This window comes from Anopheles coustani, chromosome 2 (genome assembly GCF_943734705.1).
Source record: "Anopheles coustani chromosome 2, idAnoCousDA_361_x.2, whole genome shotgun sequence".
Classification (NCBI taxonomy): domain Eukaryota; kingdom Metazoa; phylum Arthropoda; class Insecta; order Diptera; family Culicidae; genus Anopheles; species Anopheles coustani.
The window spans coordinates 32,442,812-32,456,272 of NC_071289.1; the positions used below are offsets into that span (position 1 = coordinate 32,442,812).

Below are 13,461 nucleotides of genomic sequence, written 5' to 3' on the forward strand. Positions count from 1 at the left end.
GTAGTGGCAACCCATCGATAGTTAAATTTAGAGACATCGAAGCAGGTAAAGTCACATTGCTAGAAATAAATAATAATTCAACATCACGATACGTGTATTTGCCCATTCGACTAATATTTCAATCATCTTACCTGAATCGTTTGGACAAACTAAACAGCATGTCCTTCGGCAGCTGATTCTCTCGTAAAATATCTAACATCATGATCACAGTCGAATGAAACAGATTTTGAACAACTGCCAAAAACCTTATACATTCCTCCATCGTCGCGTTGTCTTACTTCGAAGTACTTCCACTAAATCTACCTAATCTGCTCACGTTATCCGGTACACCATCGATTCTTGAGACTTCGTCTTGAGCCTGATCGTCTCCGGAACGGGTTTCTTCTTCTGAACCAACTAGGTCGAAGACGATCAAAGAATCGTCATCAATCTCTAGCTGACCCACACTGGTACTAGGAGCTTCTGAAATAAATAATCATATATTTAAATTTCGTATTCACATTTGGAGCAGCACAAGCACAAACACTTACGGTCCGTTCCACAAGAATGTTGGCTTTCCTGATCAAATCTTTTCGCATTCACTTAGTACAAACTATCAGAACGCTGAAGCTGCTCTAGAAAGTTGTTTTTGCTTGCCATTTTCACTAGCTATGGACACCACTTTTAACAAAATTAAAATTTCCGAAGTGCTGGAAGCTTGCAACGTTGCTTCTGAATTTGTTTACAAATTTGTGTGGTGCAGTGGAAAGGGAGGCACAATGGGATTGCTTCCTTGAGTCGTGCGCACTCGCTCTCGCACATGGTATAAACATTGAATGTTCCAAAGATGACAGCTCGTGGTTACCTGGGTTATTCAGATGGTCAAAGTTCATACATATAGAGGTGCACCCTTGTCACCATCGCGGTTTGACATTTCTCCTGTCATTTGACACTTCTATGAACAGTACATTCATGCCAACATACATATGTCAACAAATTTATCACCGTATGTCCGTTTATTTTGTTTTTGAGATTTGTTATGTTTACATTTATTTCCTTTTCGTCTTCTTCTTCTGGCGCATTTGAGTTTGCGGTTAGCTGCCAAAAACTTTGCGAGTGTAGTTTTTAGCGCGCGACATCGCGCAAGGTTTTTTTTATATGGAGTTCAGCTTCTGTCAGGCGACGTCCCGGTGTAGTGTGGACCCCGAGGTACTGTGGTTAGAATAAGGTTGACTCCTTAGCATTTATAACAACGTGACAATTCACAAGCAATACAAATGTGACAACAGAAGACTTTTGAATCCATTTTGGCCAGTTTTTCGAAACCGTTGATTCTTACATTTAAATTAAAAAAAAAAATAAAAAAAGGTAAAAATAAAAAATCAACAAAACATACACATTTTTCACCCTTTCACCAATTTCATTCTTCATATCTCTGATATCAGTTTTTATTTTAATAACCTTTCAAAATTGTTTATTTTATTTCTTTCATTTGGAAGTGCATTCAGCATTCTATGGAGTAATAAAAAAGGCCCGAAAGTTGAAAGCAATCGTGCAATTAAAAAACAGGCTAATTCTTATGTTTTGTACTTTACTTAAAACATACTTTGTTTCACTTTGAACGATTAGACAAATAATACACTTTAAAAGATTTATGCGCATATAACGGACGAAACAAATGACAAATGATGAAAATTCTTCGGCGAGGATTTACTTTAGTACGTCTTTTGAATCCAGGTTCCTGTGCCTTTGCAAACTAACCTGGAGACATAGACCTCTATTGAGTTAAGTACCGGCTACTACTTCTACTACATCTTGCTAACCTATTTCAACAAATCCGTGCACTGCTAACCATACTGGAATTCGGTCAAACTGTGACTAACAAAGATCTTATAACTTGAAAAACTCCTTTCCTCACTACCGTAGGGAACATAACACAATCTGTCAGAGGAACGTACTTTGCCCACCAGTGGCCATCCACGCACTACCACTCGCCCTGTGTACAATGTTTCTCCGGTTTCAGATCGCCCTGTAGGGACGGCATTAGCTGGTATTTCATTGTTTTCAATCGGCACAAACATGCCTTTTACATTTGTCAGTACTTCGAACTTTCTTTTAAGCAAAACTCTTCCGCCCCAAACAATAGTGCAAATTTTTTTTGTTGAATTAACTACGCCCGGAATAACGCCCCCTCTATGTTTAGCACGGCCAATTAATAGCGTTTCAGCGTAGCTGCTATAGGCAATTACGATATTTGGGGGTTCATTGTCTACAAAATATTCTACCCACGCCGCTGTTGATAGTGGGTCGAATATGGTTGCCGGGTTTGTAACTTCCGGGTTCACCGCAGATCTGATGAATATATCATATTTAGTAAAGGCGCGTTCTTTACCACTAATAGAGACATAGCACACCCTATCATGCGATCGTTGTACCTTTCCATAGTAAAACTTTCCGTAGTGTTTCACTCGGCCAAAGTGCAATGGCTCACCCTGCTCCGACAAACCGGCCGGCGTTGCACGCAGCAACGTGTTCGAATCACTATACGGCACGAATTCGCCGCTGGTGCATAAAATATATCCGCGATTTATCATGTGTCCTTTTCCACCCCACACAATAAAAAACTTGCTTTTCGATGCATCGAAATATCCTGGCGTGATGGATCCCTCGTGCTCCGCCCGGGCAAGGTATAGTTTGGTTTCCCCACGTCGTTCAATCTCGAAAGCATGCTGTGGAATTATCGATAGTTGGCTCAATATTGGAACCCATTGCAGCTGATGCAACTTGTCCCATCGCGACATTCTTTTCTCGGAATTTGTCCATGGTCGTCCATCCTCATCGAAGTGGAGGTCTTCATGTTTTAGAACTATAAATTCGGAATAATAAACCGAATCGTCAGATGAGTCATGGATTCGAACGTATTGTAACAACTTACTATAATTCACCATTCTGCAAAACACAAAAACTTTTAAACGTAGGTTTGAGAAAATAATACGTTTTATGTATAATATAACATTCAAACTTTGTATGTTTTTACGGAACGATACGCACAATCTGAAAAAATTCCTCGGACTGCATCAAATGCATTTACGCATTTACGTTCGATCGAACGATCATAAACCAAGAAATTTGAATCAGGTAGACTAGACTGAATGTTTTGACAGATCAAACCACGGCGAAAAACAATGACATCCCGGTTGGCAGCAATCCAAATTCCCGGTTGACAAAAATTCAAATTTTTTCAAAACCAAAAACTTGGTACGGGTTGGCGAACGATGGTGTGCTCGAAAGAGCTCGATGAGGTGCTAGACTTTTCATATTGGTAAGAACATGTCGAGCAGTTATCAGTTAATTTCCGAAGAGCATCTACAAAAAAAAAATTGAAAAAACAGTATATTTGAGAATCATGATGGAGTTTAAAACTGTTATTATTACCCGGTTGACAGAAATTGACATTGTTGCTGGTACTATGTAGTTCCAGCAAGAGTCCCAGCAATCTGCCATGGAAAAACTTGCTGGTACTACATGACAGCTGCAAAAAATTTGAATTTTTGTCAACCGGGATGATGCTGTGGTTGCTCCAACAAGAAACACACTCACATATCTCAAATAGGTTTCGTACGTAAGTACATGCGTATACGCGAATAACGACACAGCAAACATATTGGGGATAGTTTTGCGTTGCATGATTGCAAAGGATAGAATATGCATAGGAAGCATTCGCACCCTCTCTCTCCCTAAGAAAACGACCAACGCACACATTCTCATTTCTAATCATAGAGTTGAGGGGGGAGAAGTACAGATTTTTGGATGCGGGGACCCAAAACCAGGATGAGCTGACATTTTTCGTCAACCGGGAAATTTTTCCTTTATTTTTCTAAAAAAATCAAGGCGATTTGTTCGGGATGAACCCACCTGGATAGTTCACTGGACGAACCCACCAGTTCTTTGGGTATAATTCTTAAATTCAAATTCATTAAACTTAAAAAAAAATGGAAAAAATAAAATATGTAGGAAACATACACATTTTTCTCCTGTTCGCCAATGTTCTTTCTTCATATCTCCGATTATTTCACGCGTATGTTATTTCCTAACCTTTCAAAATTGTTCATTTTATTTGTCTAAGCTGAAAGTGTATTCTGCTTTCTACGGACCACAGCACAGGAAGCAACACTACCAACCGCATGAATGGCCACAGCACCGGAACATTTTATGACCAGTAAACTTTTCCATTCTTGTGTACGGTGTGGATATTCGAAAAACAAAAAATTTGAATTTTTCGAACACCAAATTTACGCTTCCTTTCATCAGAGGAGGGTGCGGTTTCGTTTGGAACTCGAGCCTGCGCGGGCGAGTGCTCCTGAAACTGGGTCTTCTGATAATTGTCAATTCTTTGGTTTGTGTTAAGTGACCGGATGATATCACAGAACGAAAGGTCAGAGTTTGTAACAAAATATATTGCAGATCAGTTTGAGGTACCAACTGTTTCTAGTAAACATTAAAACAGACCACTTTTGCACAGGGCTTTGGCGAGGGTTTCCTAAAGCTTCACTAATAAAAAGGCTAAAAAATTGAAGGTAACCGTTCCATTCGAAAAACAGGCTGATTTAGTTAAAACACATCTTTAAAGAGTGTCATTGACCATGATTTTAGGCTGCAGGTACTGAGATTCGATGCGTCAAATAAAAAGAGCGCAATACGGCCTTCCCTGGTATACAGAGCCTGATAATGGTGATGCTTAACTAAGGAGGAGTTCAGCGCCTGTCAGGCGACGTCGCGCTGTAGTGTGGATCCCGGGTAACAAAGATTTCATAATCTGCATATCCCATTTCCATACCATTGTAGGGAACATAACAAACTCTGTGAGAGGGATGTACTTTGCCCACTAGTGACCACCTATCATCCAATCTAGCTCGTCCTATATACAATGTTTCGCCGGCTTCAGATTGCCCTGCCGGGAAGGCATTAGGTGGTATTTCATTGTTTGCAACCGGCATAAACAAGCCATTTACATTTAGCAGCACTTCGAACTCTCTTTTAGGCCAAGCAACTCCGCCCCAAACAATAGTGCACGTTCTTTGAAATGGATTAATTGCACCCGGAGTAATACTTCCTCTATGTTTAGCACGGCCAATGTACAGCGTTTCAAACGAATTGCTGTAGCCAACGACGGCATTTTTTGGTACATCATCAAAAGTATAATGTACCCACCCCGTGGTTGGTGGTGGCTCGAATAGAGGTGCCGGGTTTGTAACTTCCGGGTTCACCGCAGATCTGATGAATATATCAAAATTAGTGAAGGCGCGTTCTTTACGATTAATAGATACATAACACACCCTATCATGGGATCGTTGTACCTTTCCATAGTAAAACTTTCCGTTGTGTTTCACTCGACCAAAGTGCAATGGTTCACCCTGTTCCGACAAACCGGCCGGCGTAGCACGCAGCAACGTGTTCGAATCCCTACACGGCACGAATTTGCCAGAGATACATAAGATCTCTCCGTATTCTGTAGCGTGTCGTTCTCCGCCCCACACGAATAAAAACTTCTTTTTCGATGCATCAAAATATCCTGGCGTCATGGATCCCTGGTGCTCCACCCGGGCAAGGTATAATTTGTATTTCCCGCGTCGTTCAATCTCGAAAGCATGCGGTGGAATTATGGACCGGCTCGATAATCGAACCCATTGCAGCTGATGCAACTTGTCCCATCGTAACATTCTTTTCTCGGAATTTGTCCATGGTCGTCCATCCTCATCGAAGTCGAGGTATTCAGGAAGTAGAACTATAAATTCGGGAAAACCCGATAAGTCAGATGAGTCATGGCTTCGAACGTATTATGAAAACTTACTGTAATTCACCATTCTTCACGTAGTTTAGGGAAAAAAATACGTTTTATGTCGAATATACGATTCAAACTTTGTAAGTTTTAAAACGGAACACTATGCCCAGTCGGAAAAATTTTCCTCGAACTGCACAAAATGCACATACGCATTTATGTTCTCAGAACGATCATTAACCAGTAAATTTGAATCAGGTAGACTAGACTGAATGTTTTGACAGCTCAAGCCACGGCGAAAAACAATGACATCCCGGTTGGCAGCAATTCAAATTCCCGGTTGACAAAAATTCAATTTTTTTTCAAAACCAAAAACTTGGTACGGTCTAGCTACAGCGTATCATACCAAATGCAACCCAGCACTTCTGGGTTGGCTAACGATGGTGTGCTCGAAAGAGCTCGATGAGGTGCTTGACTTTTCATATTGGTAAGAACTTGTCGAGCAGTTATCAGTTACCCAAGAAGAACCTTGCTGCACGTTCCTACCAAAGGTATACATGCCTATCTAAAAGAACCTTGCCAAGTGTATTTTTGGTAGGCATGGACTCCTCATAACCTACCAATATTTTTTTTTTCGGAGGCACCGCAGTGGAAGGAGGTACTGGCTGTCAAACCTTTGTTTGTTTACTGTTGACTGTGCAAGTCTGGCCAACTAGCTGCGAGTTAAGAATAACGCTTTCGCGGGTTTGGGTGTCGGAATCGGAGTGAAGTTTATTAAACAAAGTGTTAAACAACATCATGAAACATGGTAGGAAAAGGGCAGGAAAGGAAATAAGATGAGACGACCCTACCAGCCATAGCTTCGGGTCGAGATAGGAAATCAATGAGCAAGAGCGAGATGGCGATATCCTTGTCTTTTTTACCCCAACGCAGAAATTCCCCCGTCCCGCCACAGCCAGAAATTTCACCCTGCCGCGCCCATCAATTCACTCGGGTTTGTTCCAGCGCGATCGATCACCAATTCATTTTTTTGCAGCTGTCATGTAGTTACAGCAAGTTTTTCTATGGCAGATTGCTGGGACTCTTGCTGGAACTACATAGTACCAGCAACAATTTAAATTTCTGTCAACCGGGAAGTTATACAGCATTCATACAGCATTGACATTTTGCAATCAGGTAGACATATGCAACTTATTGTGACAGATAACCTTTGACAGTAAACGTGTGATGCACCATTGCACGATGCATTTTCAGTCCTCGCAAATTTCTAACAAATTCAATTGCACAGTTTCTGGTTAAGACATCATCAGTAGTAAGAAAAATAATGTGAAAGCAACTATTTTCAAAACAGCTTGAAAGCTGAAGGCTTCTAAAAAGGCGCAATTTTTATTATACTGTAACGATGTGTTATAAATATATAAGGATACATAGTGCAACATATGCAAGCATGCTTTTTAAAAGGTGCTCGGATGCCAATGACTCAGTTGTGCGTTTAGTAACTCTTTAAAGCATCTCTGCTCCGTGCAGCGATTTCTTTTTCACGCGACAGTTTCTTAAGGACTAACATAGATTTCGTAGTCGGAAAATGCCATCTCCTGTCCACCGTACGGAATGTAGCAGACACCGTGCGACGGCTGAACCTTGCCGACCGTGACGGTACCCTCGTGGTTCACGCGCCCAATGAACAGTGGCTCCCCGTCCTCAGACTCTCCGGCCGGCAGCGCCGTCGGTGGAATATCGGAACCGCTAACGGGCACGAATGTGCCGTTAAAATCGCAAAGCACCTCATACTCGGCCTTTGAATTCTCGACGCCTCCCCACGGAATGTAGCAAACACCGTGGGAAGCGACAACCTTGCCCGGAATGATACCACCTTCGTGCTGGGCACGGCCAATGTACAGCTCCTCGCCGTCCGATCCACCAACGACGGCCCTTGGCGGTACTTCACCATTGACCGCTTGCACCCAGCAAGCAGCACCTCCGCCACTGGAGAGCGCTGCCGCGGTCGGTGCTGACGGTGACGACTGTTCGGAAGCCGGCTCAATAAGCCACGAGCCGGTGGCGCCCCATCCGGTACACACGCCGATGCAGTTGATCGGGAACGGGTCCGGGTTTTCGTACGATAGAAATGCGGCAGCTGCGCCCTCATTGCCAACCGTGATTACCTGAAAAGAAAGCAAAGCAATGAATCATTTCTATTTCGACACCGAGTGCATGTTTTACTCACGTTGTCTTGCCAGCGAATCCAGAAGCCGCGAAATTCTCCCGCGTTCAGTATATCGGGCGTTTCTACCTCGGCGACGTCGGGTTTAGTGCGGTTCTTGCGGATCACCGACTTTGTGTTTTTCCATCCACCGATAAACACCTCCAGCATTGGGTCAGATTCCTCCGGGTTCGTGGTAAGCGCGATGTGAGCATCGTTAGGGGCGCGAACCTTGAAGTTGACCACACCATTGCCGGCGGGGATGAAACGGTACTCCAGCTTGTCCAACGTTTCCAGCTCTAGCAAATATCGGAGGTCAGAAATCGAGAAAGAAAAAAAAAAAAAGAAACGATAATAAACCTTTTACGCCATAACGCAATACGACAAACAATATACTAATCCGCTGGGAAAGGAGATGCAATAGCTGCACTATTCCCACATCATTCTTGATACATGTCGTTAGTTTGTTAGTAAAGCTGCTGCAACTACAGCTCGTCGTGGTCGTCGTATAGGTACACATAGGTTCTAAAATTAATATCGCTCCACGTGACCGTGCTTGGTATCCGGTTTAGATTGCTTTTTTTTTATTTAAACGGAGTGGCAAGATGTGTTGTGGTTGTACACGCGACCTCTTTACTTACCAATCGAACCACGTTGGTCGTTCGATGATGCGTCTGGAACGGCAGCACCGGATACTTGGGCGCTACTATCGACGCCTTCGGCCAACTGCCAACCGATGGCAGTGGGACCCTTTACAACCTTTCTCTCCTTGTATCTACGGTGTGCGCTGGGGTCTGGTGCATTTTTTTAAGATACGCACAGTTTAATGATGGAGGAGGTAGGCAGGTGGTAGTATTACGTACATGAAATATAATATGAAGACGAATGCAGCCAATAGAAAACGAATGTGGAATTTTGATGTATTAAAAAAAATGTTTGTTAACTTTTACAAATGATAAAAGCATGATTTTAAATATGATAAAATGTACTGAAAAGGACGCTATGAAATGTTAAAAAAAAATAAAAATTCCTTATTATAAAAACACACCCTCACCAAAGGTTTCAACTAAATGGTGCTAATTCGCTACATCTAGAATAGGGCGTAAGCAGGTTGCTATACTTCACAGCATGCTGCGACGTGGATAGTTTGTTAGCACCTTTTTGTACTTAGCGATAAAGATCTGTGTAAGATGGTGCAAGTTGTTCTAAGCAACCCGTGTGAGGTGCGTGTACTTATCGAATTGAGGTTATTTGCCGGGTGACGACGATCGAAAATAAGAAAAAAGAACCCCGAGCATTACAAGACACATGTGTTGAAATCGGAAGGTGAAAATTGTTCAATTCGTACCGAACATCCTGGAAAGGGGTTTGAAATCAAGCGTCGTTGTTCGGAAGAAGAAAACAAACGGTACCGCTTCAAGCATTCCACATTTTTGTTTTTATTGCTCGCGGAGCCCGTTAAGGCGCCCGGTTTGTAACGGTCGGGTGGACACAGCTCAACTAGAACGTATCATTTTCTTTAAACATTTTCCCAGTTGATGGCGCCATTTCGTCGTACGACCCTGCTGGAAAAAATTACGTTAACAAGCGCTATAACACACCCTTAACATGAGTATTTTTGTTAAGGGAATTTGTTTGGTTGTGTGCGTTGTTGAGTGACTTTTTCTCCTTTTTCAAGCTTTCCCACTCCCCTTCCATACCCTTCCAACCATGCTCCCTTACCCGAGCCAATGCCCGGAGCTGAAATGTCATCAAACAAACGAAACCCCGAAACAATTTATTCTTTAATTTTATCACAATTTCACTTTATTCACTAATCTTACATCAGGTTGTTGTACTGAACCTTGAAACAAAAGAAAAGACAAGCAAACACATTATGTTAATGCCTTGAATAGGCAATTACAATTGTACTACACTTACCATGAATGCTGGACCACAAGGTGTTGCTGGAGGTATTAAAGATTACTGTATAAGGAATCTTACTTACCTATTTTGGTTTTTTGGTAGATTTCTTACCACATTTCAACAATAAGCACACTTTTCTGTACATTTTTTTGCACACCAGTCGACATCACACAGTCATCAGCACAACACAGCAATGACGTTTTGATAGCTTATACCAACGTTGTTGAACTCAAGGTTATGTGGTAAGTGTTGAAGCAAACCGAAATGTCAAAACCATTCATGCGAATCAGATTCTTTGCTATTATTAGCCAAATGGATAGCCTAAATCCTTGCAACAAAAATTTGGGATGTATTTTTATTTATTTTGCATCTAGATTATTCAATGTTTTCAGAAGAAAAACTGATTCGACAAAATATTTGCATGGTTAAGAAACGTAGACAAGAATACAAACGTCAAAAAACTTGGCTTTCGATACACCTTAAGCTTCAACTACTTTGTTTGAAGCAGGAGGCGGAATTCGGAATAGAGGAGAAGATAGTGTGCGTAGCTGCTCACTGCGTTAGATCGTGGACGGGACAGGCGAAGTAAGGGGAAGTGCATGAAGTACAAGAATGCGACATACATGCTTGTGGACCAGAGGGGTTAAATAAATGGTGGAAGAAGTGTGAAACGGGTGGAAATTAAGGGGAGGTGAGTGCCGTTTCCCGCGGGGGACCCCGCGGGAAACGGCACTCACCTCCCCTTAATTTCCACCCGTTTCACACTTCTTCCACCATTTATTTAACCCCTCTGGTCCACAAGCATGTATGTCGCATTCTTGTACTTCATGCACTTCCCCTTACTTCGCCTGTCCCGTCCACGATCTAACGCAGTGAGCAGCTACGCACACTATCTTCTCCTCTATTCCGAATTCCGCCTCCTGCTTCAAACAAAGTAGTTGAAGCTTAAGGTGTATCGAAAGCCAAGTTTTTTGACGTTTGTATTCTTGTCTACGTTTCTTAACCATGCAAATATTTTGTCGAATCAGTTTTTCTTCTGAAAACATTGAATAATCTAGATGCAAAATAAATAAAAATACATCCCAAATTTTTGTTGCAAGGATTTAGGCTATCCATTTGGCTAATAATAGCAAAGAATCTGATTCGCATGAATGGTTTTGACATTTCGGTTTGCTTCAACACTTACCACATAACCTTGAGTTCAACAACGTTGGTATAAGCTATCAAAACGTCATTGCTGTGTTGTGCTGATGACTGTGTGATGTCGACTGGTGTGCAAAAAAATGTACAGAAAAGTGTGCTTATTGTTGAAATGTGGTAAGAAATCTACCAAAAAACCAAAATAGGTAAGTAAGATTCCTTATACAGTAATCTTTAATACCTCCAGCAACACCTTGTGGTCCAGCATTCATGGTAAGTGTAGTACAATTGTAATTGCCTATTCAAGGCATTAACATAATGTGTTTGCTTGTCTTTTCTTTTGTTTCAAGGTTCAGTACAACAACCTGATGTAAGATTAGTGAATAAAGTGAAATTGTGATAAAATTAAAGAATAAATTGTTTCGGGGTTTCGTTTGTTTGATGACATTTCAGCTCCGGGCATTGGCTCGGGTAAGGGAGCATGGTTGGAAGGGTATGGAAGGGGAGTGGGAAAGCTTGAAAAAGGAGAAAAAGTCACTCAACAACGCACACAACCAAACAAATTCCCTTAACAAAAATACTCATGTTAAGGGTGTGTTATAGCGCTTGTTAACGTAATTTTTTCCAGCAGGGGAGTTTTGTTTTCCAAAAAGACCTCAGACAGATAGACGACATTGTATCAAACCACATCGGCCCCTGCTAAAACGCATGCAACACGATTAAATGATTTGTTTTAATTTGTTTTTCTTTCTATTTCCAGCCGACTGAGAAATCGATTGGGCGAAAAGACTTGCGCTTTCCTTGGGTTGTTTTCCCAAAATCTTGTTTTTTCCAGACCGTCGTATTGCATCATCACGCCAGATGGAAAGTTGCCAAAAATCGATCGCTTTGGAGACAGAGATTTTGGTTGTTAAATATGTGGACGAAATTGGCTTATTGTAAGCATTTTTACCACGTTGTATGCAAGTCCAAAAATGGTAAAGGAACGGAAACGAACAACAAGCGATAGACCGGCCAGGTGAGTAAAAGAGGTTTTAATAATGCCGGTGCAGTCAACCCTCCGTTCAGTGCCCGTTTAATCCGTTGCACCTACGGAATATTTTAACCGTTTTGTCGGGTGAAGATAGTCCGCACACGGAATGATGATGACGCCGATGGTATAGAGAGAGAGAGAGAAGGACCGCACCTGGGTTAACTGATGATCTTCGTAAAAAATACCATGCAAAACTCCAGGGCAAGGCAACGTATGCAACGACCCCGCACCACCTTCGTTACATCTTCTCCAGGCCCTCGATGTGGTCTCCCATGAAACTCTTGAATTACAGCTACATTCAATTAACATACTGAAACGATGGGGCCTTCTCGTGGACACCGTTTGTCCCATGCTTCTACCTCAACTGTGTATATTATGGTCTGCCGTTAAGGCACTCGGCGTCACACGCCGCTCCCCCGCGCTACTGATTCACAGAAATTGCGGCAAACGAGTCGGGGTCGCATGCTTGGTGATGGTGACATCATCGCCAAGAGACACGAGATCGCATGGGCGGTCAGCCATGGCCAGCTCATGGGATGATGATCGCGACTCGGAACTATGTATAAGAGAACGGTGGAAGGAATGCTATAGCAACTTTCCTCGCTGACGGAATCATTATCACCGGTGAGTTGTTGTTGATTTAATTCTAGCGATGACTTAATTGCATGATGACCTTCTTCGATCGAAGGCTGTGTCGTGGGTATAAACAAAAAAAAATCGACCACTACTAAAATCAGCGTCCCTCAAAGTAGACACCCTCAGGAATCGATAGAATAACCATTAGCGTATGGCGCTGAAATGTGGTGCAAGTTAAATAAGAAGGTGCTCAATTTCGCACGAAGAAGCAAAGTGCTGTAAAGTGAAAACGATTTTCCACGTTTTATTTTTAGATCACCGAAGAAAACAGTCAACCGCTGGTTTTGGTTCCCTTCATTTTGCTTTCACCAGAAAATGCCGGCTCAGCATCTGCCGCCGTGGCGCACGGCGGTAGCAAAGAATAATGTACGGAGAAGAGATGAGGAAACCCAAAAATCGAAACATTGCGGCATTGCACTGCTCACCACGGTAGGAAGTCGTTGTCGAAAGTCTTTTAGTACGTGGGTTAGAGGTCATTCTTTTAAATAATAATTTCCAAAACTGCTCCACAACCGGTACTAGCATATTTACCGAAGCAAAATTATAAAGGACCCAAGCCAATCTTTTCACCAACTTACCAATATTTGCCATGTTTGTGGACGGGGCTTGTATTGTAATACACTGTTACACTTAAACAGAAAAAAATACGTGGGAACTTGTAAAGATTACACAGAGAGAGGATTCGAGCTGGCGAATACTTCTAACGCTTGCGATGGTACAAACGCTACTGCGGAGCGATGACTGTTTTCCGTCGTACAAAACCGGTCCAACGGGAGAAATACGAAG

At 42.2% G+C, this 13,461-nt stretch overlaps 3 protein-coding genes across 4 annotated transcripts; all 3 read right to left on the reverse strand.

Moving 5' to 3' along the window:
- Nucleotides 1-1,642: 1,642 nt before the first annotated feature.
- Nucleotides 1,643-2,676, reverse strand: LOC131265471 (uncharacterized). Its single transcript, XM_058267738.1, has one exon. The coding sequence runs from the start codon at nucleotides 2,571-2,573 to the stop codon at nucleotides 1,827-1,829; it is 747 nt and encodes a 248-aa protein (XP_058123721.1). The 5' UTR covers nucleotides 2,574-2,676; the 3' UTR covers nucleotides 1,643-1,826.
- A 75-nt stretch (nucleotides 2,677-2,751) lies between these two features.
- Nucleotides 2,752-5,971, reverse strand: LOC131263912 (uncharacterized). Its single transcript, XM_058266191.1, has 3 exons — nucleotides 5,831-5,971; nucleotides 5,337-5,764; nucleotides 2,752-2,845 (listed from the first exon to the last, which is right to left on the reverse strand). Exons 1-3 carry the CDS (start codon nucleotides 5,841-5,843, stop codon nucleotides 2,840-2,842), a joined length of 447 nt encoding a protein of 148 aa, XP_058122174.1. The 5' UTR covers nucleotides 5,844-5,971; the 3' UTR covers nucleotides 2,752-2,839.
- A 1,126-nt stretch (nucleotides 5,972-7,097) lies between these two features.
- LOC131267240 (uncharacterized) lies at nucleotides 7,098-13,412 on the reverse strand. Of its 2 annotated transcripts, XM_058270059.1 has the most exons (4): nucleotides 13,254-13,410; nucleotides 8,603-8,755; nucleotides 7,986-8,260; nucleotides 7,098-7,923 (listed from the first exon to the last, which is right to left on the reverse strand). In XM_058270059.1, the coding sequence occupies exons 1-4, from the start codon at nucleotides 13,264-13,266 to the stop codon at nucleotides 7,312-7,314; spliced, it is 1,053 nt and encodes a 350-aa protein (XP_058126042.1). In that variant the 5' UTR covers nucleotides 13,267-13,410; the 3' UTR covers nucleotides 7,098-7,311. The 2 variants fall into 2 exon arrangements, with proteins under 2 accessions (XP_058126042.1, XP_058126043.1); XM_058270060.1 differs by lacking the exon at nucleotides 8,603-8,755 and having other exon boundaries at nucleotides 13,254-13,412.
- Between the last annotated feature and the right edge of the window lie 49 nt (nucleotides 13,413-13,461).